This window comes from Hylobates moloch, unplaced genomic scaffold (genome assembly GCF_009828535.3).
Source record: "Hylobates moloch isolate HMO894 unplaced genomic scaffold, HMol_V3 SCAFFOLD_17, whole genome shotgun sequence".
In the NCBI taxonomy this organism is placed as follows: Eukaryota; Metazoa; Chordata; class Mammalia; order Primates; family Hylobatidae; genus Hylobates; species Hylobates moloch.
Window position 1 is genome coordinate 35,677,685 of NW_026652292.1, and position 26,088 is coordinate 35,703,772.

At 39.7% G+C, this 26,088-nt stretch overlaps 1 protein-coding gene across 1 annotated transcript in view; it reads right to left on the bottom strand.

Moving 5' to 3' along the window:
- Positions 1-26,088, bottom strand: part of C9 (complement C9) — an 80,822-nt gene that overhangs the window by 49,060 nt on the left and 5,674 nt on the right. Inside the window, exons 2-5 of the mRNA XM_032135350.2 lie at positions 9,794-9,899; positions 9,268-9,412; positions 8,856-9,003; positions 902-1,040 (exon numbers count right to left, since the gene is read on the bottom strand). Of these exons, the coding sequence (XP_031991241.1) occupies positions 902-1,040; positions 8,856-9,003; positions 9,268-9,412; positions 9,794-9,899 (538 nt within the window). The remainder of the gene's footprint in view (positions 1-901; positions 1,041-8,855; positions 9,004-9,267; positions 9,413-9,793; positions 9,900-26,088) is intronic.

Below are 26,088 nucleotides of genomic sequence, written 5' to 3' on the forward strand. Positions count from 1 at the left end.
CCAGTCAAATGGTCAAGATATGACAGTCTTTAGCATTCATGAGAAAACATGATTGCTTCTGGATGCAATATGTAGGGACTGATTTATGATATTTTCAGGAAGTAATGCTTATTTAAAAGCATACACATTTTTCAAACTGGTGGGACTGATAACAATAAGAGCCTTGTAATAACTCAATAAAGCAGACCTTATGGGTCTTCTTTACCAATGGGACCATTTTAAGAAACAGACTCTTGTAGCTCCTGTGTCAGAGCAAGTTTATTATTATTCTTCATTATATTTTGCTTGGAACAAAGAAAGAATCTCTAAAGGTGATAAATATTAATCCTTTTAATGGTGGAGGGCTACAGTCTGTCATTGTTCTAGAGAATTAGTGATTTTAAGAAAGATAGCTAAGTTTGGAATAGTGTTGTGTAGAGTAAAAATCATTTTTATGCATCATTTTCAAGAGGTAGAGGAGTTTAAGGTGAGTGACAATAGCCACTCACATTAGTCAAGCAGGCTCTTCATAGGGGGATTCTGAAGGAAAACCAACGCAAAGGTGAGTTTTCATCAGGAGGCTAGCAAACAATAACAGCAAAAGCCAAGTAGCATGTAAGCAGTGTTATCACTACTTAAATCAGCACTGATTTAATTTTTAGTTATCTTAGATCCTTAGATAATTCTTTTTATGGAGTCTAGGTATTTGCCACATCTTTATCACTAGGTGCATGTTACTGAGGATCGAGAAGACACAATTGTATATTTCTAAAGAGATCCAAACTACGTTGCCTCTTGTTTGAGTCTTGTGTTCATGTGAAATTATTACTCTACTGAGTTTTTCAATTGTTTGGTACTAAACTTATTGAAGCAATTTTTCAGCCAAAAGTTGAACAATGTGTTTTCCTCTGAGGAGACTTACTTCATAGACCAAAGAAGCCACGTTCCAGGGTCTTCGGTAGTATGTCAAAGTGTTTCCATCCCGATCCCGGTTACAGAGTCCATTGTAGAACTCATTGTCAAAAGGTGTGCTTAGGGGATGCATCCCTAAAATGTTGATCCTGAGAATGAACAGAGTAGTATCAGAAGTGGAAATACCACAACGTAATGCAAGGCAGCCCTCTGTAGCTGGAAAAAGTGAGACAGCTTCAGTTCATGTCACCGTCACCCAATATGTGTGTGCTATAATCAGGAACAGAAGCAAGAGCCTGTTCACCTTGGCACAGTGTCTCTGGCAGAAAGCATACCTTAGGAGAGCCTTGTGAACTCTTTTAGGCAACTAAGGCACTGTTTAGAGTGCAATGAAAGAAATGCAATAAGTAAGGCACATGGGACCATCTGGTTCCTGGAGTTTTAACTTCACTGCTGTAACTCTTACCTAACCTCCCTTAGTGAACCAATAACTGATGCTGTAATACCAACTATTTAAATTATTTGAGAACAGAGCATCTCAGGGGGCCAATATAACATATGCATGTAATTTTTCATCTATGAATCAACATTGGGGTTTTCTCTCTCTCTCTCCCCATTCTCTTTAAACTTAAGCCTTTTCCTCCAGCTGTCTCATTGCTTGTCAAGAACCTCATTCCCTCCAGGCTTATATTATTCCCATTACACTTTCCAAGATGAACACAAAAATTTTAGCATCCTGGCAAGGCATTCTCAAAAGTTCTATTTTTTCCCATAGCAAAATATTTTTATTTGGCAAGCTTTCATTCATAAATATAAATCTTATTTAGCTTTTTAAAAAGTTAAATTTTACTTGTAGGCTTAGAAACAATATATGAACAAGAAGCAGTTATTTCCTTGTGAAATACACCTCTGTTCATTGGAGGAATACAGTCATTGCTGTCTAGGCTGTATCTGGAATAAACGGCCCCAAGCCAGGGAGGCCAGTAGGTTTGAGGATCAAATCTATAACTTACCTTGACACAAAAGCACAGACTCTTCCATGGCTCTAGGACACATTCCTAACTCCAGTGAACTGGATTACAAATCTGGATGTTGGTTGTAAGACCAATTTGTCAAAGAGTGGGTAGTTTACCATAAACCCATGGCTTACGCAAGAGAAATAATTGAAAGGGTTTCCTACTGCTAGTGGGTTAGTTAAAAACATGTTTATATATATAGCACATTTTACATAAACTTTGAATCTACAAAGTTCTAAAGTGAATCTAAAGTGGTTCAACTTTAATGGAAGGCAAGTTAAGAAACTGACACATGAATATCTTCCTCAAGGCTGACATATAGATAAAATTGACCACCTCTCACTGCCTGTCCCACCAAAATACGTTTCATGAAAAATGCTATGGCCTTAAAATTCTAATACAGGGTCAAAATTAGACCTATTAATTTGAATATGAGAAAAAAGAAAAAAATTATATATTTGATTTACTTTTTTAAACACCTTATTCCTCATGATAAATTAAAATTTTGGTCCCAATTCTTTACCCATCTCTGCATGTGCACCCTTGCCATGACCTCATCACGGGCAAAGTACACTTCCCTCCCTAGTGGCTTTGTGCTTGGCCATGTGACTTACTTTAAGCCAATGGTATGTAGTTGAGAGTGACAGTGGGCCAGTTCAAAGCGTGGGCATGAAGAGGCCTCATTCATTGCTTTTGCTTTCGTGTATTTGTGCCATTGTCTTGAAAAGGGCTTCTAATGGGTAGCCGCTGCCCCTTCAACCTGGCTATCCCAGTGATCCCAGTGAAAAGCAGAACCACCCCAGCTGTTGCAGCTTGAGGTGAAGCTCCCAGTGAAGCCCAGTCTTGTGAGAAATAAACACTTATTTTTGTATCGCTAAGGTTTTGACGCAAGCTCTCCACTACTAAGACATAAAATACTGGAAGCAAATGACCTGGGTTGTTTCTTAAACAAGACCTCAGAAAATGTACTTTCTTTATATGATAGTGAACTACATATCTGGTGTATCTACTTTAACAGAGACATTGTACCTCTTTATTTTCAGTGAACAATGAAATCAACCTTTGTTTCTATTGATGATTAGCTCTTAGGTGACTACTATATCTATGTGTTGTACAGTGTTTGCAGTTGGCAGGGGGGAATATTAAGACCGTTTATATACACTCTCTGCTTCCATGCGAATTGTGTTCAAATCAACGAGTAGAACATAAAATCACCAATTTCAAAAACCAGGCCAAGGAAGAATACACAATCAGCCCTCCATATCTGTGGGCTCTGTGCCTGTGGATTCAACCAATCATGGACTGAAAACATTTGGGAAAAAAAATGTACATGATAAGCACGTACAAACTTTTTTCTCTTATAGTATAGCAACAATTTATATTGCATTTACACTGTATCAGGTGTTATAAATAATCCAGAGATGATTTAAAGAGTACAGGAGGATGTACGTAGGTATGTGTGAATACTATGTCATTTTATATCAGGGACTTGAGCATCCGGAAAGTTTTGTACATGTGGGAGGTCCTGGAACCAATCCCTGATGGGTAGAAAGGGAGGATTGTACTTGTGCCAAATGAGTGGTACATGTGAGTGCTTTACACATTGAGTCTTCTGGAGGAAGAAATCACCATGGGAGGGTCATTAAAAGAGTTTTAGAAGAAGAAAGATTTGATTTGGGTTTTGAGGGGTGGGAAAATTGGGATGGGGCTAGTGCAGGAGAAATGTGTGGGTGAGAGTTCAGAGACGAAAATGGCATGTTATGAGGGTAATGGTCTTCAGATACTCTGTCTCCCCTCTAAGGGAATTTTGATAAATTATACTTTCCTGCACATTTTTAGCGTGACATCTAATATTTTTCATCTTAAGATTAAGTAGATGCAAAGAATATAATTCCTAATAATGTTGTCATTATTTGTACTTTAACATATAATTATTTTACCACTTTAAAGATAAAATCAATAAATATAAATGCTGTAGTGATGCTGGGTCATACAGCATTGATATTTTTCTAACAGTTGGAAAATTTTTAGTTATTTTTATTCCTTTTTATTTATTTTTTTAATAGGCTTTACTTTTTAGAGCAGCTTTAGGTTCACAGCAAAAGGGAACAGAAGGCATACCGTCTTCCTATATACTCTATGCCCCTTTTTATTCTCAAATCCATATTTCTATTCCATTTCCCTCATAGAATTTTAACCTAATGTAATATAGTTTATTTTTGAAAGTTTTTATTGATTACCTTGTCATAGTTTTCTGTACCAAAAAGATATTAATTGAAATTTAAAAATATTAAATACTCTTTGACCATAGGGTCTAAGTATTAAAAATTCTTTATTAATAGCAGCATATATAAGTATCTTAAATTTTAAAAAATCATTACTAAACATAAGTAAAATTTTATTGGAAAGCTATCTTAATGAAATGAATGAGTCTTCTTTTTAAATTAATATGTTGGTTCCTGCATCCATGAATGAATATTACTTCATTCATTTATTCATGGTGCTAGAAAGAGACGGCGTTCAGTATCAATTTGAGTCCTACTTTTCATCTTTATAGTTATAAGTGTTGAGAAGCTTTACTAACATAAATAAGTAGATAAGAATAAAAGAAATTTTATTATAACAATGTCACACAATTTTAATCCCTTTTTCTGAGTTATATACCAAAAAGAGATCCCATAGTTAGTGATCTTTGATCAAAAATTATTTTTATGCTCCATTATCTAAAAGTTGATTAGGTAATCTTTCAATGTTGATAAAAAGAATTAGAGATCACAGAACTTCAAGGTGTCGGAGTCCAGTTGAGTACTAACATTTGGAGTTGTTTCTTGTCATTTTCTTTTTTTCCTCTCTATAGTAAAATGTGAGATGGGTGAGGAGTATACTCTGCTCTTAGAAAGTAAGAAGTAAGTGATTGTTTAAAAAAGCAAGAAAAGAGAATGGGCTTGACAACTTGGATGCAGCTGAATTGTCATACTTATTAATTTTATGAAAAACATGTACATATGGAAGTTGAGGATTTACTATTAGCTTAGCTACATAATTAATAGTTGAGGAAACTATTACCTTAAGACTTATTTGTCTGCCCTTGGAAAGTTTTTGTGCACCCCGTGGTATGCATATCCTAGTTTGAAGGTTATCGTTTTATAGATCATCAAATTGGCCAGTTGGCTGGACCTATCTGGAACGTTAAAATGAAGTTGATCCACAGTCTAAAGCACAACTAAGGAAGAAATGTTTCAAAAGCTTTGGACTTGGTTCCACTACTACAGAGACAGCCAGTCTAGTCTAGAATAAGCCAATTTTTTTCTGCCAAGAAACATAACACTTCTCATGGATGGAAAGTCATCACCTGGGAAATAATAAAAAAAAGTATGTTCTTTGGCAGTGCTTAGAGATGCCTGCTTTCACACCTGCATCTAGAACCACAGGAAGTTCCAATTTACCAGGTGAACTGAAGAGAAACCTCCCTTCACAGAAGTGGTGTTATGCTTAGATCACAAAAAATAATTCCTGGCATATTGTACATCACTTACAGCTGGCTGGACTTACGCCTTTTCAATGAATGCGAGATGGGTTGGGGGATTTCCCTAAACACTTCTGGAGAATCTCAGATGCCTACAAATAAGAGGCTGAAACATTTGTGATACAACTCAATTCTCCTGGCATAAGAACATAGATGTGAGAGGCCTTCAAATGAAAACAGTATAAATTAATTACCATGAGTGCTTGTGACTTTCACATGTAGAAGAACCTAACTGTATGTGACTATTGATAGGACTTTTTGAGGTTGTCCAGATTGAATTGGGTAGATGTAGTTTATAAGCATGTTGCTATGATTAGGGAGTGTACTCCTATTACCTCTATTTCGCAAAGAATCCACAGCTCCATATAAGAATACTGGAGGTTTATAGTAAGTAAACATGCAACATTAATGGTATGAAAGCATATAACAAATATAACAATATATGTTGTTTTGAAACCTCTTCGTAAATATTAATTACTGATTTATACCACTCTCCTGTATTCCTTAATTCAAATATTTGTGTGATAAGTAGCTACTTAAGGAGTTTCATTTTTTAAGGTTAGTTTTGCTTTGAAGTTAAGGTGTTGAAGTTAAGACTTGTGGATTTTGTAGTGATGTGAGGGAACTGCTGTGGGTGTTGGCTGGGGTTTTAAGGAGGAGAGGGTAAGGTGGTATGGTAGAAAAATATAGTTTTATGAGACTCAGAGAAACTTGTTTCAGCTCTGCTAGAACTAATCAGTCAAATGGCCTTATTTATTTCACTCAGTTCTTATCTATAAAATGAATATAATACCTCCTCTAACAATCTCCCAGGATTATTTGGAAAATCTATGGAGATACAGTGTAGAAACATATTTTGAAAAGTTTAAAGTATTATGCAAATGAAAGTTGTCATAGAACAATAGGTTTCATGAAGATTAAATTTAACATAGGTTATTACTCATGGTAATGGGGAATTTAATAAAAAATGTTGATGGACTGATTCTATCAGGACCTACTTCGTTTTCCATTTCTGCAGCTGACCTTTCCCCATAGCTGGGGCACCACCTTCTTACACAGCCTTGAAGACTCAGCTGTGGGATGGTCACTAACACCAACCCTGACTGTGGTAAAGCGTGAGGTATTTAAGAATTCCTAGCTAGCCCTGCTTCATTATGAAACTCTCCGACAAATGCTATGCAACAAATTTTTCTTTTCCCTAAACAAAGGAAACCAAGAGATTATGAATGATTGTTTTTCTGCTAAATGGGCCAATATTTCTATATTCTTTTCCTATAAGACAAACTATAAATTTGCATTGAATGAGAATAAATAACATATGTTAAGCAGTTTTATCTAGATTAAAGAGAAAGTTGTTTCTTGGATCCCAATTAAAGCAAAATAAAGTAGTAATGGGCTTTCACCATGGACTCACAGTCTTTCCCTGAGGAAATAAATAAAAAGAATCAGGACTCATTTGAGCACACCATGATCTAGTTATAAGATTTGAGAAAACTCCCATGCCATTTACTGCCTAAAATTTACTAAGAGGGCCTGCTGAGCCTAAGACCATCCATTTGATTCGAGATTCCCACCTTTAGGCTAAGGGCCAAAGGCACTGTAAGTAATTTTGAATGCTGCTTGAACAAGATTTTATAAAGTGCATGAAGGGCATGTGAAATGCTTTATCTGGTGCCTGGGTCTTGGTATCCTGGGATATTTTTCTTACTTAGATTTAAGAAGTAGAAGTTTCATTTGGCTTAGAGAGAGGAGACATCTCCTTCATTAGCTAAACTTGATAGAGGTCTTATCATAGGAACTGCCTAGTAACTTTGTATAGGGTTTCTCAACCTCGGCACTGACACTTTGGGTCAGGCTGTCCTACGCTTAGCATCATCTCTGGCCTCCACCCACTACATGCCAATAGCACTTCCCATTCTCACCACCCCCCAAGATGTCACAGCTACAGTGGTCTCCAGATGCTGTCTTTTCTCTCTTTTTTTTTTTTTTTTTTTTTGAGACTGAGTCTTGCTCTGTCACCCAGGCTGGAGTGTGGTGTCATGATGTCGGCTCACTGCAAGCTCTGCCTCCCTGGTTCATGCCATTCTCCTGCCTCAGCCTCCCAAATAGCTGGGACTACAGGCGCCCACCACCATGCCCAGCTGATTTTTTGTATTTTTAGTAGAGATGGGGTTTCACCGTGTTAGCCAGGATGGTCTCGATCTCCTGACTTCACGATCTGCCCACCTCAGCCTCCCAAAATCTGCAGGCGTGACCCACTGCAGATATTGTCAAATGTCTGCTGGGGGAAAAATTACCACTGATTGAGAACCACTGCCTTACCCTTCTACCAGCCTTGCTCTTATCATCACCCCTATCTTTTTTCCTCTCCCCATCTCCATACCCAGGACTGGAGTCCTGTCCCTGAAAAGAAATTCAGTCTTACCTGATGCGAATTTACAATATTTTAGAAAGCACTTAAAGGATATTCATTAATTAATAATTAGCCTATTTATCCACCTACCAAGTATTTACTGAGCACCTACTATGACCTAGGCACAGGAATTACGAGCATAAAGAGACACATTACATTATAGGTGAGGAAATAAAGCCATATACCATCTCTTTCAATATACTACTGGGTGGAAGAATGACCATGTCTTTGTTGGGGACCATTTTCCAACAAATCCACCTTTACCAAAAACAGCTCAGAATGAGTAAGAGAGGCCATGTAGTAGATATTCCTAGGATGCCCTCTGACTATATATGGAGCAGAACAGAATAGAATGGAATCTCTCTGCGTATAGTCTCTATTCTGTATAATCCTGAGTTCTAAACTCCAAGACATCCCATCTGAGCTTACAGCCACCTGTCCAGAGCCCCTTAGGTTTTGTGTGGAAAATGGATGAAATGTCAGCTCTCTATAATGAGAACCAGAACCTCAACATAATCATCCTCTGGCATCAAAACTACTTCCTTTGATCACATTCCTCCTGGGTCAGCTCCAGTATGCTGGAAACTCCCAAGATCCAGGAGAAGTTCCAATGGAAGACAGCCTTCCCAGCAATGCAAATATTTGAATTGAATTGCTATTGGAAATTCATTCCAAATGTTAACATATCATGTCAATGTTGCTGTGGTCTCCTAGAGGTTCCTAAATGAGAGATTTCATCTCTTGCTCCACTGAGAGACAATCATCTAACATCTTGATCATCTAGTCCACTCTACAGACCCCTACTGAGGCCAGGCAATTTGTCCAAATTATCCTGAGATGCTTATTTAGCACTTCCTTTAAGCTCAAAGGTAGTTCAAAAATAATACAGACCCATCAGCTGTATCACCTGTGTCCCTCGCACAAATGCTTCTACCAGTCTATCACAGTGAGAGAGATGGAGATCATTTTCACTCATTTTCATCTGAGAAAGTACAAGTAAAATACAGACCCAAAGCCTGCTGTTCGTGCCAGCTCAGACTCTTCTACCACTCTGTCTCTGCAGGGGGGACGGGGATCACTTTCACAATCATCTTCATCTGAAAAGTCTCCGCAGTCATTGTCACCATTACACTGAAGTCGCCTCTTTATGCATCTCCCTGAAATCAAAATCAGGAAAGACTCAATGTATCTAATGCCAAATATTCTCTTTCTTTCTGAAGTTATCAAATGCATTTTAACCCTGGAGTTGAGGTATCAGAAAAACATATTTGAGTTCTTTGTACAGAATATATAGATGGCCCCTTTGGGGGCCTTTCACACTTGGAAATCCAAGTATCCAGAAGCATATGCTTTTTTTTTTTTCTTTTCATTCAGGAAGGCACACAGAAACCCACAATGAGCAATTGGAGCACAAAGATTACCTGTACTGCATTGAAAGTCATTTCGGCAGTCATCTTCAGCATCCTCACAGGGCTCTGTGGGCACACACTCTCGTCTGTCTCCCACAGAGTCGGTGCAACTTTTCCCATTAAATTGTCCAAAGACCTCAATGCTTCTTGAACGAAACTGCACAATATCAGTTGGAATGATTAGAATTTCTAATGCCAAAAAAAGGGTATGGTCTAAAGGTGCATCCGTACAACTATATCCCTGCAATGAGTCAATGGTTTTAAGATAGAAGTGGTGGAAGATGTTATTTAGGGTAACACTCTGCGTTCTAGGTTTGGCAGCCTCTTATACAGATGATTCCTCTGGACACTCATTTAGTATTCTGTACAACATAAAGATTTCCTGGAAAAGTTAGCAACATACATTTAAGTGTTTATCTCTCTTTCTGGGTTTGGAACTCAGTTGTGGGGCTCCCTGCCTCATAGTCATTTTTCTGGAGAGGCTAGCAATACAGTTTCCATTTGGGGAGGTCAGTGGGGAAGGGAGATGAACACTTACCATTTGTCTGAGGCAAGGATCACACTGTGACCATTCACTCCAGGGGCTCATTCTGCAGTCTATGTGCGATGTAGAGCCACTTCTTTCTGTTAGCTCTGGGTCATAACTAAGATAATAGAACATCCCAGTTTATAATGACCATTGTGTATGTCTGTTTCCAAGAAGTCTTCACAAACACAGTTCATTTTGTACTTTATCCCCTCTCAAATTAGGCCAGTTATCTTTTTACTATATCTCTCATTTCACCCTTAATTGCATGCTGTTTTTTATTTTCAACTTATCTTCTTGTTTAATTATTGTCTGTATTGTAAGTTAACTTTTAACTTCCTAGCAATGCAAATACTTGAAACAACAAAATAACGGCATTGAGGAAAACTAGCAAAGCATCTTTCCAGGTGTTTTGCATAGATTAATCTTATATTTCCAACTAGATTATCAACTTAATGAAGCTAGAAATCTGATTTTATTTTTTTGCATGTCTTCCTTCCCATCCACCATACCCCACCCCTCCCAAGAATCTGGTGAGGCTAAGTTACCTCATTCTCTTGCAAATTTAAGCCAGCCAGCCCAGGCCCAGCCATTCCTGTAGCAGGCACCTCATAAATCAGGTTTCCTCTCTCTGGTATTCTGTATGCCTTAAACTGGATGCTTTGCCACTTCACACTTCACTTCAGGATTTATTCCTGATCTTTCTGAGTTTTAACATCATATATTTTGGCACTTATGCCTCCCTTTCCACCCCCAGGCCCCACTGCTCAGCAGTGCTTTTCTGGCTTTGAACTTTCCTTTCTCTGTTGGTTCACCATTTGAGTCTCTTCTGTTTGAAATATCACCCAGGATAATTATAAAAAAAAGAAAACACATCAGAACCAGAAACCACCCAACAAGAATCCTACAAATTCCCTACCTCTACTTGCCTGATCTGACACTGATCCTTCCTATAGTTAAGCCTCTTAAACCACAGAAAATGCTGGCTGAATAAGAAGAACACCAGTCTACAGCTCCCAGCGTGAGCGACGGAGAAGTCAGGTGATTTCTGCATTTCCAACTGAGGTACTGGGTTCATCTCACTGGGGCTCGTTGAACAGTGGGGGCAGGACAGTGAGTGCAGCCCACCGAGTGTGAGCCAAAGCAGGGCAAGGCATCACCTCACCCAGGAAGTGCAAGGGGTCAGGGAATTCCCCTTCCTAGCAAAGGGAAGAGGTGACAGATGGCACTTGGAAAATCGGGTCACTTCCACCCTAATACTGTGCTTTTCCAACAGTCTTACGGAATGGCACACCAGGAGATTATATCCCGTGCCTGGCTTAGAGGGTCCCATGCCCATGGAGCCTTGCTCATTGCTAGCACAGCAGTCTGAGATCAAACTGCAAGGCAGCAGTGAGGCTGGGGAGGGGTGCCCGCCATTGCCGAGGCTTGAGTAGGTAAACAAAGTGGCCAGGAAGCTCGAACTGGGTGGAGCCCACCGCAGCTCAAGGAGGCCTGCCTGCCTCTATAGAGTCCAATTCTGGAGGCAGGGCATAGCCAAACAAAAGGCAACAGAAACCTCTGCAGACTTAAATGTCCCTGCCTGACAGCTTTGAAGAGAGTAGTGGTTCTCCCAGCATGGAGTTTGAGATCTGAGAACAGAGAGAGTGCCTTCTCAAGTGGGTCCCTGACCCCCAAGTAGCCTAACTGGGAGGCACCCCCCAATAGGGGCAGACTGACACCTCACACGGGTGGGTACCCCTCTGAGATGAAGCTTCCAGAGGAACGATCAGGCAGCAACATTTGCTGTTCACCAATATTCGCTGTTGTGCAGCCTCCGCTGCTGATACCCAGGCAAACAGGGTCTGAAGTGGACCTCCAGCAAACTCCAACAGACCTGCGGCTCAGGGTACTGACTGTTAGAAGGAAAACTAACAAGGCACTTGGAAAATCCACACCAAAACCCCATCTGTACATCACTATCATCAAAGATGAAAGGTAGATAAAACCACAAAGATGGAGAAAAAAACAGAGCAGAAAAGCTGAAAATTCTAAAAATCAGAGCACCTCTCCCCCTCCAAAGGAATACAGCTCCTCATCAGCAACAGAACAAAGCTGAATGGAGAATGACTTTGATGAGTTGAGAGAGGAAGGCTTCAGACGATCAGACTTCTCCGAGCTGAAGGAGGAAGTTTGAACCCAATGCAAAGAAGCTAAAACCTTGAAAAAAGATTAGAAGAATGGCTAACTAGAACAACCAGCATAGAGAAGTCATTAAATGACCTGATGGAGCTGAAAACCATGGCACAAGAACTACGTGACAAATGCACAAGCTTCACTGGCCGATTTGATCAACTGGAAGAAAGGGTATCAGTGATTGAAGATCAAATGAATGAAATGAAGTGAGAAGAGAAGTTTAGAGACAAAAAGATAAAAAGAAATGAACGAAGCCTCCAAGAAATATGGGACTATGTGAAAAGATCAAATCTATGTCTGATTGGTGTACCTGAAAGTGACGGGGAGAATGGAACCAAGTTGGAAAACACTCTGCAGGATATTATCCAGGAGAACTTCCCCAACCTAGCATGGCAGGCCAACATTCAAATTCAGGAAACATAGAGAATGCCACAAAGATAATCCTCGAGAAGAGCCACTCCAAGACACGTAATTGTCAGATTCACCAAAATTGAAATGAAGGAAAAAATGTTAAGGGCAGCCAGAGAGAAACGTCGGGTTACTCACAAAGGGAAAACCATCAGACTAACAGCAGATCTCTTGGCAGAAACTCTACAAGCCAGAAGACATTCTTAAAGAAAAGAATTTTCAACCCAGAATTTCATATCCAGCCAAACTAAGCTTCATAAGTGAAGGAGAAATAAAATACTTTACAGACAAGCAAATGCTGAGAGATTTTGTCACAACCAGGCCTGCCCTACAGGAGCTCCTGAAGGAAGCACTAAACATGGAAAGAAACAACCAGTACCAGCCACTGCAAAAACATGGCAAATTGTAAAGATCATCGATGCCAGGAAGAAACTGCATCAACTAACGAGCAAAATAACCAGCTAACATCATAATGACAGGATCAAATTCACACATAACAATATTAACCTTAAATGTAAATGGGCTAAATGCTCCAATTAAAAGACACAGACTGGCAAATTGGATAAAGAGTCAAGACCCATCAGTGTGCTGTATTCAGGAGATCCATCTCATGTGCAGAGACACACATAGGCTGAAAATAAAGGGATGGAGGAAGATCTACCAAGCAAATGAAAAACAAAAAAAGGCAGGGGTTGCAATCCTAGTCTCTGATAAAACAGACTTTAAACCAACAAAGATCAAAAGAGACAAAGAAGGCCATTACATAATGGTAAAGGGAGCAATTCAACAAGAACAGCTAACTATCTTAAATATATATGCACCCAATACAGGAGCATCCAGATTCATAAAGGAAGTCCTTAGAGATCTACAAAGAGATTTAGACTCCCACACAATAATAATGGGAGACTTTAACACCCCACTGTCAACATTAGACAGATCAATGAGACAGAAAGTTAACAAGGATACCCAGGAATTGAACTCAGCTCTGCACCAAGCGGGACTAATAGACATCTACAGAACTCTCCACCCCACATCAACAGAATATACATTCTTCTCAGCACCACATTGCACTTATTCCAAAATTGACCACACAATTGGAAGTAAAGCATTCCTCAGCAAATGTAAAAGAACAGAAATTATAACAAACTGTCTCTCAGAACACAGTGCAATCAAACTAGAACTCAGGATTAAGAAACTCACTCAAAACCACTCAACTACATGGAAACTGAACAACCTGCTCCTGAATGACTACTGGGTACATAATGAAATGAAGGCAGAAACAAAGATGTTCTTTGAAACCAATGAGAACAAAGACACAACTTACCAGAATCTCTGGGACACATTCAAAGCAGTGTGTAGAGAGAAATTTATAGCACTAAATGCCCATGAGAGAAAGTAGGAAAGATCAAAAATTGACACCCTAACATCATAATTAAAAGATCTAGAGAAGCAAGAGCAAACACATTCAAAAGTTAGCAGAAGGCAAGAAATAACTAAGATCAGAGCAGAACTGAAGGAGATAGACACAAAAACTCTTCAAAAAATCAATGAATCCAGGAGCTGATTTTTTGAAAAGATCAACAAAATTGATAGACCCCTAGCAAAACTAATAAAGAAGAAAAGAGAGAAGAATCAAATAGATGCAACAAAAAATGATAAAGGGGATATCACCACCGATCCCACAGAAATACAAACTACCATCAGAGAATACTATAAACACCTCTATGCAAATAAACTAGAAAATCTGGAAGCAATGGATAAATTCTTGGACACCTACACTATCCCAAGACTAAACCATGAAGTAGTTGATTTCTGAATAGACCAATAACAGGCTCTGAAATTGAGACAATAATTAATAGCCTACCAACCAAAAAAAGTCCAGGACCAGAAGGATTCACAGCCGAATTTTACCAGAGGTACAAGGAGGAGCTGGTACCATTCCTTCTGAAGCTATTCCAATCAATAGAAAAAGAGGGAATCCTCCCTAACTCATTTTATGAGGCCAGAATCATCCTGATACCAATGCCTGGCAGAGACAAAACAAAAAAAGAGAATTGTAGATAGATATCCCTGATAAACATCGATGCAAAAATCCTCAATAAAATACTGGCAAACCGAATGCAACAGCACATCAAAAAGCTTATACACCATGATCAAGTGGGCTTCATCCCTGGGATGCAAGGCTGGTTCAACATATGCAAATCAATAAATGTAATCCAGCATATAAACAGAAACAAAGACAAAAACCACATGATTATCTCAATAGATGCAGAAAAGGCCTTTGGCAAAATTCAATAGCCCTTCATGCTAAAAACTTTCAATAAATTAGGTATTGATGGGATGTATCTCAAAATAATAAGAGCTATTTATGACAAACCCACAGCCAGTATCATACTGAATGGGCAAAAACTGGAAGCATTCCCTTTGAAAAATGGCGCAAGACAGGGATGTCTGCTGTCACCACCACTATTCAACATAGTGTTGGAAGTTCTGGCCAGGGCAATAAGGCAGGAGAAAGAAATAAAGGGTATTCAATTAGGAAAAGAGGAAGTCAAATTGTCCCTGTTTTCAGATGACACCACTGTATATTTAGAAAACCCCCTTGTGTCAGCCCAAAATCTCCTTAAGCTGATAAGCAACTTCAGCAAAGTCTCAGGATACAAAATCAATGTGCAAAAATCACACGCATTCTAATACACCAATAACAGACAAACAGAGAGCCAAATCATGAGTGAATTCCCATTCACAATTGCTTCAAAGAGAATAAAATACCTAGGAATCCAACTTACAAGGGATGTGAAGGACCTCTACAAGGAGAACTACAAACCACTGCTCAATGGAATAAAAGAAGATACAAACAAATGGAAGAACATTCCATGCTCATGGATAGGAAGAATCAATATTATGAAAATGGCCATACTGCCCAAGGTAATTTATAGATTCAATGCCATCCCCATCAAGCTACCAATGACTTTCTTCACAGAATTGGAAAAAACTACTTTAAAGTTCATATAGAACCACAAAAGAGCCCTCATTGCCAAGATAATCCTAAGCCAAAAGAACAAAGCTGGAGGCATCATGCTACCTGACTTCAAACTGTACTACAAGGCTACAGTAATCAAAACAGCACGGTACTGGTACCAAAACAGAGATATAGACCAACGGAACAGAACCGAGCCCTTGGAAATAATACCACAAATCTGCAACCATCTGATCTTTGACAAACCTGACAAAAACAAGAAATGGGGAAAGGATTCCCTATTTAATAAATGGTGCTGGGAAAACTGGCTACCCATATGTAGAAAGGTGAAATTAGATCCCTTCCTTACACCTTATACAAAAATTAATTCAAGATGGATTAAAGACTTACATGTTAGACCTAAAACCATAAAAACTCTAGAAGGAAACCTAGGCAATACCATTCAGGACATAGGCATGGGCAAGGACTTCATGTCTAAAACACCAAAAGCAATGGCAACTAAAGCCAAAATTGACAAATGGGATCGAACTAAACAAAAGAGCTTCTGCACAGCAAAAGAAACTACCATCAGAGTGAACAGACAACCTACAGAATGGGAGAAAAGTTTTGCAATCTACTCATCTGACAAAGGGCTAATATCCAGAATCTACAAAGAACTCAAATAAATTTACAAGAAAAAAACAAACAACCCCATCAAAAAGTGGGCATAGGATATGAACAGACACTTCTCAAAAGAAGACATTTATGCAGCCAACAGACACATGAAAAAATGCTCATCATCACTGGCCATCAGAGAAACACAAATAAAGACCACAATGAGATACCATCTCACACCGGTTAGAATGGTGATCATTAAAAAGTCAGGAAACAACAGGTGCTGGAGAGGATGTGGAGAAATAGGAACACTTTCACACTGTTGGTGGGACTGTAAACTAGTTCAACCATTGTGGAAGTCAGTGTGGTGATTCCTCAAAGATCTAGAACTAGAAATACCATTTGACCCAGCCATCCCATTACTGGGTATATACCCAAAGGACTATAAATCATGCTGCTATAAAGGCACATGCACACGTATGTTTATTGTGGCACTATTCACAATAGCAAAGACTTGGAACCAACCCAAATGTCCAAAAATGATAGACTGGATTAAGAAAATGTGGCACATATACACCATGGAATACTATGCAGCCATAAAAAATGATGAGTTCATGTCCTTTGTAGGGACATGGATGAAGCTGGAAACCATCATTCTCAGCAAACTATGGCAAGGACAAAAAACCAAACATTGCATGTTCTCACTCGTAGGTGGGAATTGAGCAATGAGAACACTTGGACACAGGAAGGGGAACATCACACACTGAGGCCTGTTGTGGGGTGGGGGGAGGGGGGAAGGAACGCATTAGGAGATATGCCCAATGTAAATGAAGAGTTAATGGGTGCAGCAGACCAACATGGCACATGCATACATATGTAACAAACCTGCACTTTGTGCACATGTACCCTAGAACTTAAAGTATAATAAAAAAGAAGGAAAAAAAAACACAGAAAAGGCTAGGTGATGCCAATCTCTCCTCAAATGCTCTAGATCCCAGCTCCCCTTAGAGACTCTGATCCATTGAATATCTCCTTCCTTTTAAACTCTCCCTCTCTACTATCTCCTTTCCATTTGTAGTATAAAGTGTTCAAGCTTGTGATATTAAACCTAAAAAGCCAAGGAATGAACAAATCATGCACCCTCCCTGATTATACATTTTCTTCCAGCCACTCCCATCTCCCTCCTGCCCTTCACAATAACACTTCTTAGAATAATTGCTGGAAGCACGTTTATGTCTTTCTGTCATCCAAAGAACAAGTCTTATCTCCTCCTTCAAACTCTACATGTCCTTTTAGTTACTTCTAAATTCTCTTTTCTTTTAGCCAAGTTCTTGAGAAAGTAGTGAGCACCCTCATCTCTTGCTTCTTACATCCCAACACTTCTCAACCCTCCTGCCTTGTGAACGCTGCTCTTGCCCAACTCCGTGATGACTGCCATGTGCCTCACTGTTCCTTTCAGTCCTTATCTTACTGACTGCTTCATGACATTCAATGTATTCACCACTGTTGCTCTTCAGGACACTCTCTTCTGTTGGATTATAGGATCTTTCTTTCATTTCTTTTTTCTTCTCTGCCTGGTACTGCTACTCTTTATGCAGGCCCCTCTTCTTCTGATAGTCATTGAAATACTTACTTTCCCTTGAAATCCTTTCCTTGGATGTCTCTCTCTCTCTCTTATTTTTCTCTATATTTTCCCCAGAACTTTGGTTTTCATGTTTATGCTAATGACACTGTATTAATCTGTTCTCACATGGCTATAAAGAACTACCTGAGACAAGGTAACTTATAAAGAAAAGAGGTTGATTGACTCACAGTTCCACAGGCTGTATGGGAGGCATTACTGGGAAGGTCTCAGAAACTTACAATCATGGCAGAAGGGTGAAGGGCAAGCAAGTGTATCTTCACATAACATCAGGAGAGAGAGAATGAAGGGGGAAGTACTACACAGTTTTTAACAACTAGGTCTCATGAGAACTCCATCATGAGAACAGCAAAAAGGAAGTCCAGCCCCATGATTTAATCACTTTCTGCCAGGCTCCTCCTTGAACATGTGGGGATTACAATTCAACATGAGAGATGAGTGGGGACACAGTGCCAAACCATGTCATTCCACCCTGGCCCGTCCAAAATCTCATGTTCTTCTCACATTTGAAAACACAGTGATGCCTTCCCAAAAGTCCCCTAAAGTCTTAACTTATTCCAGAATTAACTAAAAAGTCCAAGTTGAACATTTCATCTGAGACAAGGCAAGTCCCTTCTGCCTATGAGCTTGTAAAATCAAAAACAAGTTAATTACTTCCAAGGTACAATGGGGGTACAGGCATAGGGTAAATGCTCCCTTTTCAAAAAAGAGAAATCAGCCAAGAGATAGGGGCTAGAGGTGCCATGCAAGCCCAAAACCCAGTTGGACAGTCATTAAATCTTAAAGCTCCAAAATGATCTCTTTTGACTCCACTAATCATGTTCAGGGAATGCTGATGCAAGGAGCAGCTCTGCATCTGTGCCGCTGCATAGTATAGACCCTGCAGCTGCTTTCATGGGCTGACTCGAGTACCTGCAGCTTTTCCAGGTACACAAGGCAAGTTATTGGTGGACCTACCAATCTGGGGTCTGGAGGATGGTGGCCCTCTTCTCACAGTTCTCCTAGGCAGTGCCCCAGTAGGGACTCTGTGCAGGGGCTCAAACCTGACACTTTTCCTCCACATTGACCAAGTAGAGGTTGTCCACAAGGGCACCGTCCCTATAGCAAACTACTGCCTGGACATCCAGGCATTTCTATACATTCTCTGAAGTCTAGGTTGAGGTCCCCAACCTCAACTCTTCCCTTCTGTGCACCTGCAGGCCCAATACCATGTGGAAGCCACCAAGGCTTGGGTTTGCACCCTCTGAAGCAATGGCCTGAGCTGTACTTGGCCCCTTTTAGGCATAGTTGGAGTTGGAGCAGTTGTCATGCAGGGTGCCATGTCCCAAGGCTGCACAGAGCAGTGGGGCCCTGGGCCTAGTCCATGAAATCATTTTTACCTCCTAGATATCCGAGCCTGTGATAGAAGGGGCTACCACAAAGGTCCCTGAAATGCCCTGGAGGCATTTTCCCCTTTGTCTTGGCTATTAACATTTGGTTCCTCTTTATTTTTGCAAATATCTGCAGCTGGCTGGAATTTCTCCCCAGAAAATGAGTTTCTCTTTTCTACCTCATAGTCAGGCTGCAAATTTCCCAAACTTTTACATACTCCTTCCCATTTAAATATAAGTTCTCTTTGCTTATGCAAATGAGCATAGGATTTTAGAAGCAGCCAGGCCATATCCTGAACACTTTGCTGCTTAGAAATTTCTTCTACCAGATACCTTAAGTCATCTCTCTCAAGTTCAAAGTTCCACAGATTCCTAGAGCAGGGGCAAAATGCAACCAGTCTCTTTGATAAAACATAGCAAGAGGACCTTTGCTCTAGTTCCCAATAAGTTCCTCATCTCCATCTGAGACCATCTCAGCCTGGATTTCATTGTCCATATCACTATCAGCATTTTGGCCAAAATCATTCAACAAGTCTCTAGGAAGTTCCAAATTTTCTCTCATTTTCCCTTCCTGTCTTCTTCTGAGACCTCCAAACTCTTCCAACCTCTGCCTGTTACCCAGTTCCAAAGTCAATTCCACATTTTCAGGTATCTTTAAAGCAATGTCCCACTCTTGTTACCAATTTTCTGTATTAGTCTGTTCTCACATGGCTATAAAGAACTACCTGAGACTGGGTAACTTCTAAAGAAAAAAGATTGAATTGACACAGAGTTCCACAGGTTGTATAGGAGGCATGGCTGGGGAGGCCTCAGGAAACCCAATCATGGTGGAAGGGTGAAGGGGAAGCAAGCACATCTTCACATAGTGGCGGAAGACGGAGAGTGAAGGGAGAAGTACTACATACTTCTAAACAACCAGCTCTCATGAGAACTCCATCACAAGAACAGCAAGGGGGAAGTCCACTTCCATAATTAAATCACCTTTCACTATGCCTGCCCTTCGACACATGGGAATTACAATTTGACATGAGATTTGGGTAGGGACACAGAGCCAAACCATATCAGACACCCAGAGATAAGTCAGCAGCCCAGACATCTCTCCTGAACTTTAAACTTTTGAAGACAACTTCCTATTGGATCTTGCACTTGAAGATCTTCATGACTTACCGAACTCAATGCATTCCCAAATGAGTGCATTAATTTTTCTCCCCTCTCAAATATGCTTCTCCTTTGTATTTATTGTCTTGGCAAATGACATTTCCATTTATGCAGTCGTTCTATTCAGATACCTGGTGCTACTTGTCTCATCCTGCACTCCAATCCTCATCTATGCCATCTAATCAACCACAAAAATTTGCTGTTTACAGTCTTGTAAATGATTCTCAAACCCATCCATTCTCTTCATCTCTTTCAGATGTTTTTCTTGTCTACACCAACATTATATATCTCCTAGATGACTACAAAAATTACTCTCTAATTCAGTTTCCAGAAGGCATCCAGAGGGGTCTTTTAAAAATGCAAATTTGATCTTACCATTCAGTTACGAGAAACCTTCAGTAGCTTCCCACCACTCTTGTGATGAAGTCTAAGTTTTTTTTTTGTTTTTTTTTTTTAACATAATGCAATAGGCAGAATAATGACTCTCAAAGATAGCCCTGTTCCAATTGCTGGTACCTGTGAATATGTTGCCTTACACGGCAAAGGGGACTTTGCAAATGTGATTATGGGGAGATCATCCTGTATTGTTTGGTTGGGCCCACTCTGATTACATGGGCTCTTTAAAGGAGAAGAGTGGGTGAGAGAGATGTGAAGACAGAAAAGGCAGGAGAAATTCAAAGCAAGAAAAGGGACTCCACCTGCTGTTGCTGGCTCTGAAGATGGAAGAAGAGGGCAATGAGCCAAGAAGCACAGGCAGCTGTAGAATCTGGGAATAGCAAGGACATGATTTTTCTTTAGAGACTCCAGAAAGGAATCTGGCCCTGCCAACACCTTGATTTTAGCCTAGTGAAACCTAATTCAATTTTCTGACTTCTAGACCTGTTAAATAATACATTAGTGTTTTAAGCCACTAAGTTTGTAGTAATTTGTTACAGCTGTGATAGGAAACAAACGCACAATGCCTATGGAGCTCTACATGGCCTATCCCTTTCCTAATTCTCCAACTTTACTTTTCTCCACTTAAGCTCCAGCTACACTGAACATTAAAATTTCAAGACAAGCCACTTTTTCTCATGTCTTCAGGCTTTCAACCATGCTATTCACTATTCACTACATTGATCTCATCTTGGACACACATTATATTTTTCTGAGAATTCACCGTAACCTCCTGGTGTAATTTAGTTTTCTATGTACATATTCTTACAGCATCTTGTTCTCATATTTCATTGAATTAATTATTCACTCATTTATCTATTCATCAAATATATATTAATTTCCTATTATTGGCTAAGCATGGGAGTTACAATGGTGTTCAAAACAAAACGAAACAAAAAACATGATCCCCAAAGCAGGAGTTTACATTTTAGCTAAAAATACCAGTGAGTTTGGGGACTTTCCTGTTTTGTTCAGCTTAAATATCAAATACCTGGAACATAATAGGTACACAGGAAGGGTTTTTTTTTTTTTAAAGAATAATTGAATAATTGAAAGAGGAGGAAGGAAGTCCTTAGTCATGGGGTTCTGGCCAAATCTAGGCCTGTATCTCTCTAGGGTGTGATCTCCTGGGGAATCATCCACATGGTTTTTGAGCAAGGGTTGCAAGGCAGGCTTCCTGGCTGGAGATGGCATTTTTGTAAGCCTGGCCCTTGCCTACACCTTCCAGAATATCAGGAGGTGTGATGAGCTTCATCTTCTAAAATTGCAGGCTAAAAATGTATTACATGGGATGCCAAAACTTCTAGAAGAATCTGCTTTCTTGGAAGTCTGAGTACTAGTGCATATCTGAAACCACATGACTAAGAAATTCTCTGCTAGAATGTTTCCATAAATCTACAGCCTCACCTGGAACTGACAGGCCACATCAAGAGGCAATAGCACATACATCTTAATGCCCTAAAGCAGTGGGTCTCAATACCAAGTACATATCATAATCCTTAGATATTAAAAATAGGAATTGTAAAATTGTGATCCCCATTCTATACTGATTAAATCAAGCTCTCTGAGGATGGGCTCTAGGCATCAATGTTTTTAAAAAGTTACCGAGGTGATTCTCATGTTCAAACAATGTTGAGAAACACTGCTTAGCAACATCTGGAGGAAATCCATGATATCTGAAGGGTGGACCTCAAGTAGGTGTAGGAGTACTCATTATATCATTACCCAAGATTGAAACCACCATGGACCTAAAATTGTCACTGAGCTGGTATCCTGTCTGAGTACCTACTATATTCCAGGTATTTGATATTCAAGCTGAACAAAACAGAAATGTCCCTAAGCTCACTGATACTTTTAGCTAGAATGTAAACTCTAGCTAGTTAGTTTGAGGATCATGGTTTTTGTTTTGTTCTGTTGTTTTGAATACCATTGTAACCCCCCTGCATAGCCAATAACAGGGAATTAATAAATATTTGATGAATGAATAGATGAGTGAATAAGTGAGTAAATACTTAATTAAATGAAATATGAGACAAGATGCTATAAGAATATGTACATTGAAAACTAAATTACACTAGGAGGTAGAGGAATCTCATTGGAACGTCATTGGTTTCAGGAATTGCTCTGGGCTCTATTAACATTTCTATGAATCTTTTTAATGTCTCATTTCTCCAGTATTAGTGCTGTTGCCTTGAACTGGATTATCTGTTTTCATCTATTACTTTTTGAATATGTTAACATTTTGTTTCAACATTTCCCCAAGATAGATTACTTCCTTCGTTCCAGAAACCTCATCTTTCTCACCTGCCACTCAGACAAGCCTCAGTGAATGCTGGTTCAGAGGATACTGTACAGACTGGAGAATCATGCATGGAAGGTAAAACTCACTGCGAATACTCCAGAGTGAGTTACAGTCCATTACTGGAGAAATCTAGAACCCAACAAGGGCTGTTCATCTTTCCCACATGTAAGTGACCAGACCCTGCTCCGATGATACTGGCATTATCTCTAGACAGTTCTCTAACATCATTTGCAATAATAATAGGCCCACATTGACTAGATGTACACTTATTTGCTTCCTTCTTAGCTTCTAACCCAAGGACTCCTTTTTGTTTTTTTTTGACTAAGTATGACTCACACTTGGGACTTAGTACAAAGCACCAGATCTTTGCCTTTTATCTTTTATTGCTCTCCTGGACTATGATTTGAATTCATTCCTTGAATGATTCAATCTATCGCCATAGGAAGGTTCTTACATATCACTCTCTTGCCCTGGGACTAGAACTTGCATTCTCTGGATGTTAAGCTCAGTGTATGAGTTTTCTAGGGCCACTGTAACAAAGTACCACAGACTGGGTGCCTTAAACAACAGAAATTTATTTTCTTGAAATTCTAGAGGCTAGAAGTCTGAAATCAAGATATGGTTGTGTTGACTCCTTCGAGGTCCCACTCCTTGGCTTGTAGATGGCCATCTTCTCCCTGTGTCTTCACACGGCCTTCCCTGGTGTCTGTATTCAAATTTCCTCTTCTTATAAGGACACTAGTCACATTGGATTAAGGTCCACCCTAATGACCTCATTTTACCTTAATTACCTTTTTAAAGGCCTTAACTGCAAATACAGTCACATTAACAGGTATTGGGGGTTAGAACTTCAGCATATGAAATGGTGGTGGTGGTGGCAGGGGATGATCAGGGAGATCAGCCCATAACACTCATAAATGACTTTGATTAAGTAAAACCTTGTATTTGTTTATTCATTTTACTAGACAATTTTCAAAGCTCATTTTCTCATTAACCTTTACTCTACCTTTTCTTAGTAAACTTTGTAAGCATTGCTAGTTCTTTTTTATAGATGCGGAACTAAAAATGGAGAATTACACTACTTATCCAAAGTTGAACAGTTAGTAAAAAACTGGGTCTAGACTCGACAACTCTTAGCTCTTAGTTCAGTGCAATGTTTCCCTGTGTCCTGTGCTGGCTTTTTCCCTCCAACCTAAATCCTCTTTGAAATCAGCTGAGTGGTCATAGCATATTTACTAATTTCTGCATCTAATAGCCTCATGCCTTTTAGACATCTTGAGATACAGCGAGTTAACAAGAATGCAAGTATTTTTAAACTTACAGCAGCCCCAGGCAAGGCACGTCAGTTGGACAGCCTGACTCTTGCCTGTACCTACTTTAAGCTTACACCTAAATGATGTCAAATTAGGCAAAAATAAATTGAAAATTGTTTTAACACCTGGTTGTTTTGCCTTCACTGTGCCAGGTACCTGGCTCACTGGAAGTACAGTGAAGGCAGAACTCATGGGAATTGTTAGGAGAGAATAACAAGTCGTGCAAAAAGAATATATTATTGAAAGAATATGCTGCATAAATACTAAGAAAGAACATAGGTGATCTTGAATAGCTTCTTCTGTCTTTCATCCTCTGAGCCCAACACCCCCTCCTCAGCCCACTTAACTCACTCAGCAGATCATCTTTTGTAGTTCAAGGACTGCATATGTACAACACTTACCGCCTGCCTGTCACCCTGCTGTGCTATTAGGCTGAGTGGAGAAGTATTTGTAAAGCACTTTCTGGATTCTTAGACGAAATGTGTTTATCAAATAAAACATATCTCCAAGTGTTTCAATCTCAGCCTGAAAGTCACTTCCTAGATCAAAGTGATGTACATCAACATGGCAGGAGATCTAACTCTGGGCCAGAAATGCATCAAATGAAGGGTCATTGATATACGCCCGGTCCTATTATCCTGCCACGAAGAAAAGTTTCCAGTTTTAGAAAAAGAAAGCCTCAGTAGCACCTCAAATTCCAAGATACTTTGTGGTAGGCCCAGGCAGGAAAGCACTTACTTTATGAAGGAATCTTTTTGTCAATAAATATGATAATGTGGCACCTTTGAGTGGAGAAATATAAGCTAGTTAGGACTACATTTTCAACCAATGGATCTGGCATACTTTCTTTGTTCATGCAACTCGTCAAGATGAAAAGATAATATAACAGCAGTGTCAAACACTAAGTTTTTAAAGAACCTTTCCTGATTTCTCAAGTCTTATTTCAGAGCTTCTCTCATGTGCTTTAAATGAGCCAACGGTCACCAACCTTTACTGAGGACCTGGTACATGTCGGAAATTGTTCTAGTGGCTAAGGTTGCAAGACAGACAATGTTCTTGTCATCATGGGGCCTACACTCTAGTAGGTGAGATATAAGAAGCAAGTATGCTAGGAAATACAACATGCAATATTTCTTAAGACATGTGAGTTATGAAGGAAAACAAAGCAGGCCGGGTAAGAGGATAGAGACTGCCCTAGGACTGGAGTTGGGAGGGAAGGCAGTGAAAGAATCCTCTTACAGGTGGTGTGGTGCTTTTAAAATATGTCCAGAAATTCTTTGACACTCTTCCCATCGAAAGTAGGGTTTATGTTTGCTTCTATTGAAGTTGGCTGGGCCTTTGTGACAGCCTTGATGAGTAGAAAGCAGAGGAAGTAACACTGTATGAATTTTAAGGCTGGGTTACAAAAGGCCATGTGAATTCTGCTGGTTTATCTAAAGATATTTGCTTGAAAGCCTTTCACCACTGTGTATGAAGGCACTTACGAGCATGGGGGTGGAGAGAGAGAGAGATTCCTAAACACACCCAGTTGTTCAGCTCCCCAGCTGATTGAGTCTTCCCAGCCCAGGTGACAGACATGTGAGTGAATAAGCCATCAAGATGACCCCAGCCGCAGCCACCATCTGACTACACCTATGTGGGAGGTCCATGAGGACCACTCAGCTGAGCCCAGGCAACCCCTGGATTTATGAGCAAAAGAAATAACTGCTATTCTTTTAAGATACTATTTTGGAATGAGTTGTTACACAGCAAAAAACAAAACAAAACAAAAAGAGAGTAGAAGGTGATAGTCCATTAAGGTCCTGAATGAATTTAGAGAGGAAGCTCTGTGAGGGTCTGGATAAAGTTTTCCAAGCTAAGGGAAAAATAAGTGCAAAGGCCCTGATGTGGCATGTTGGAGGCACTGCAAGCATGGTGTTAGAGCAGAGTG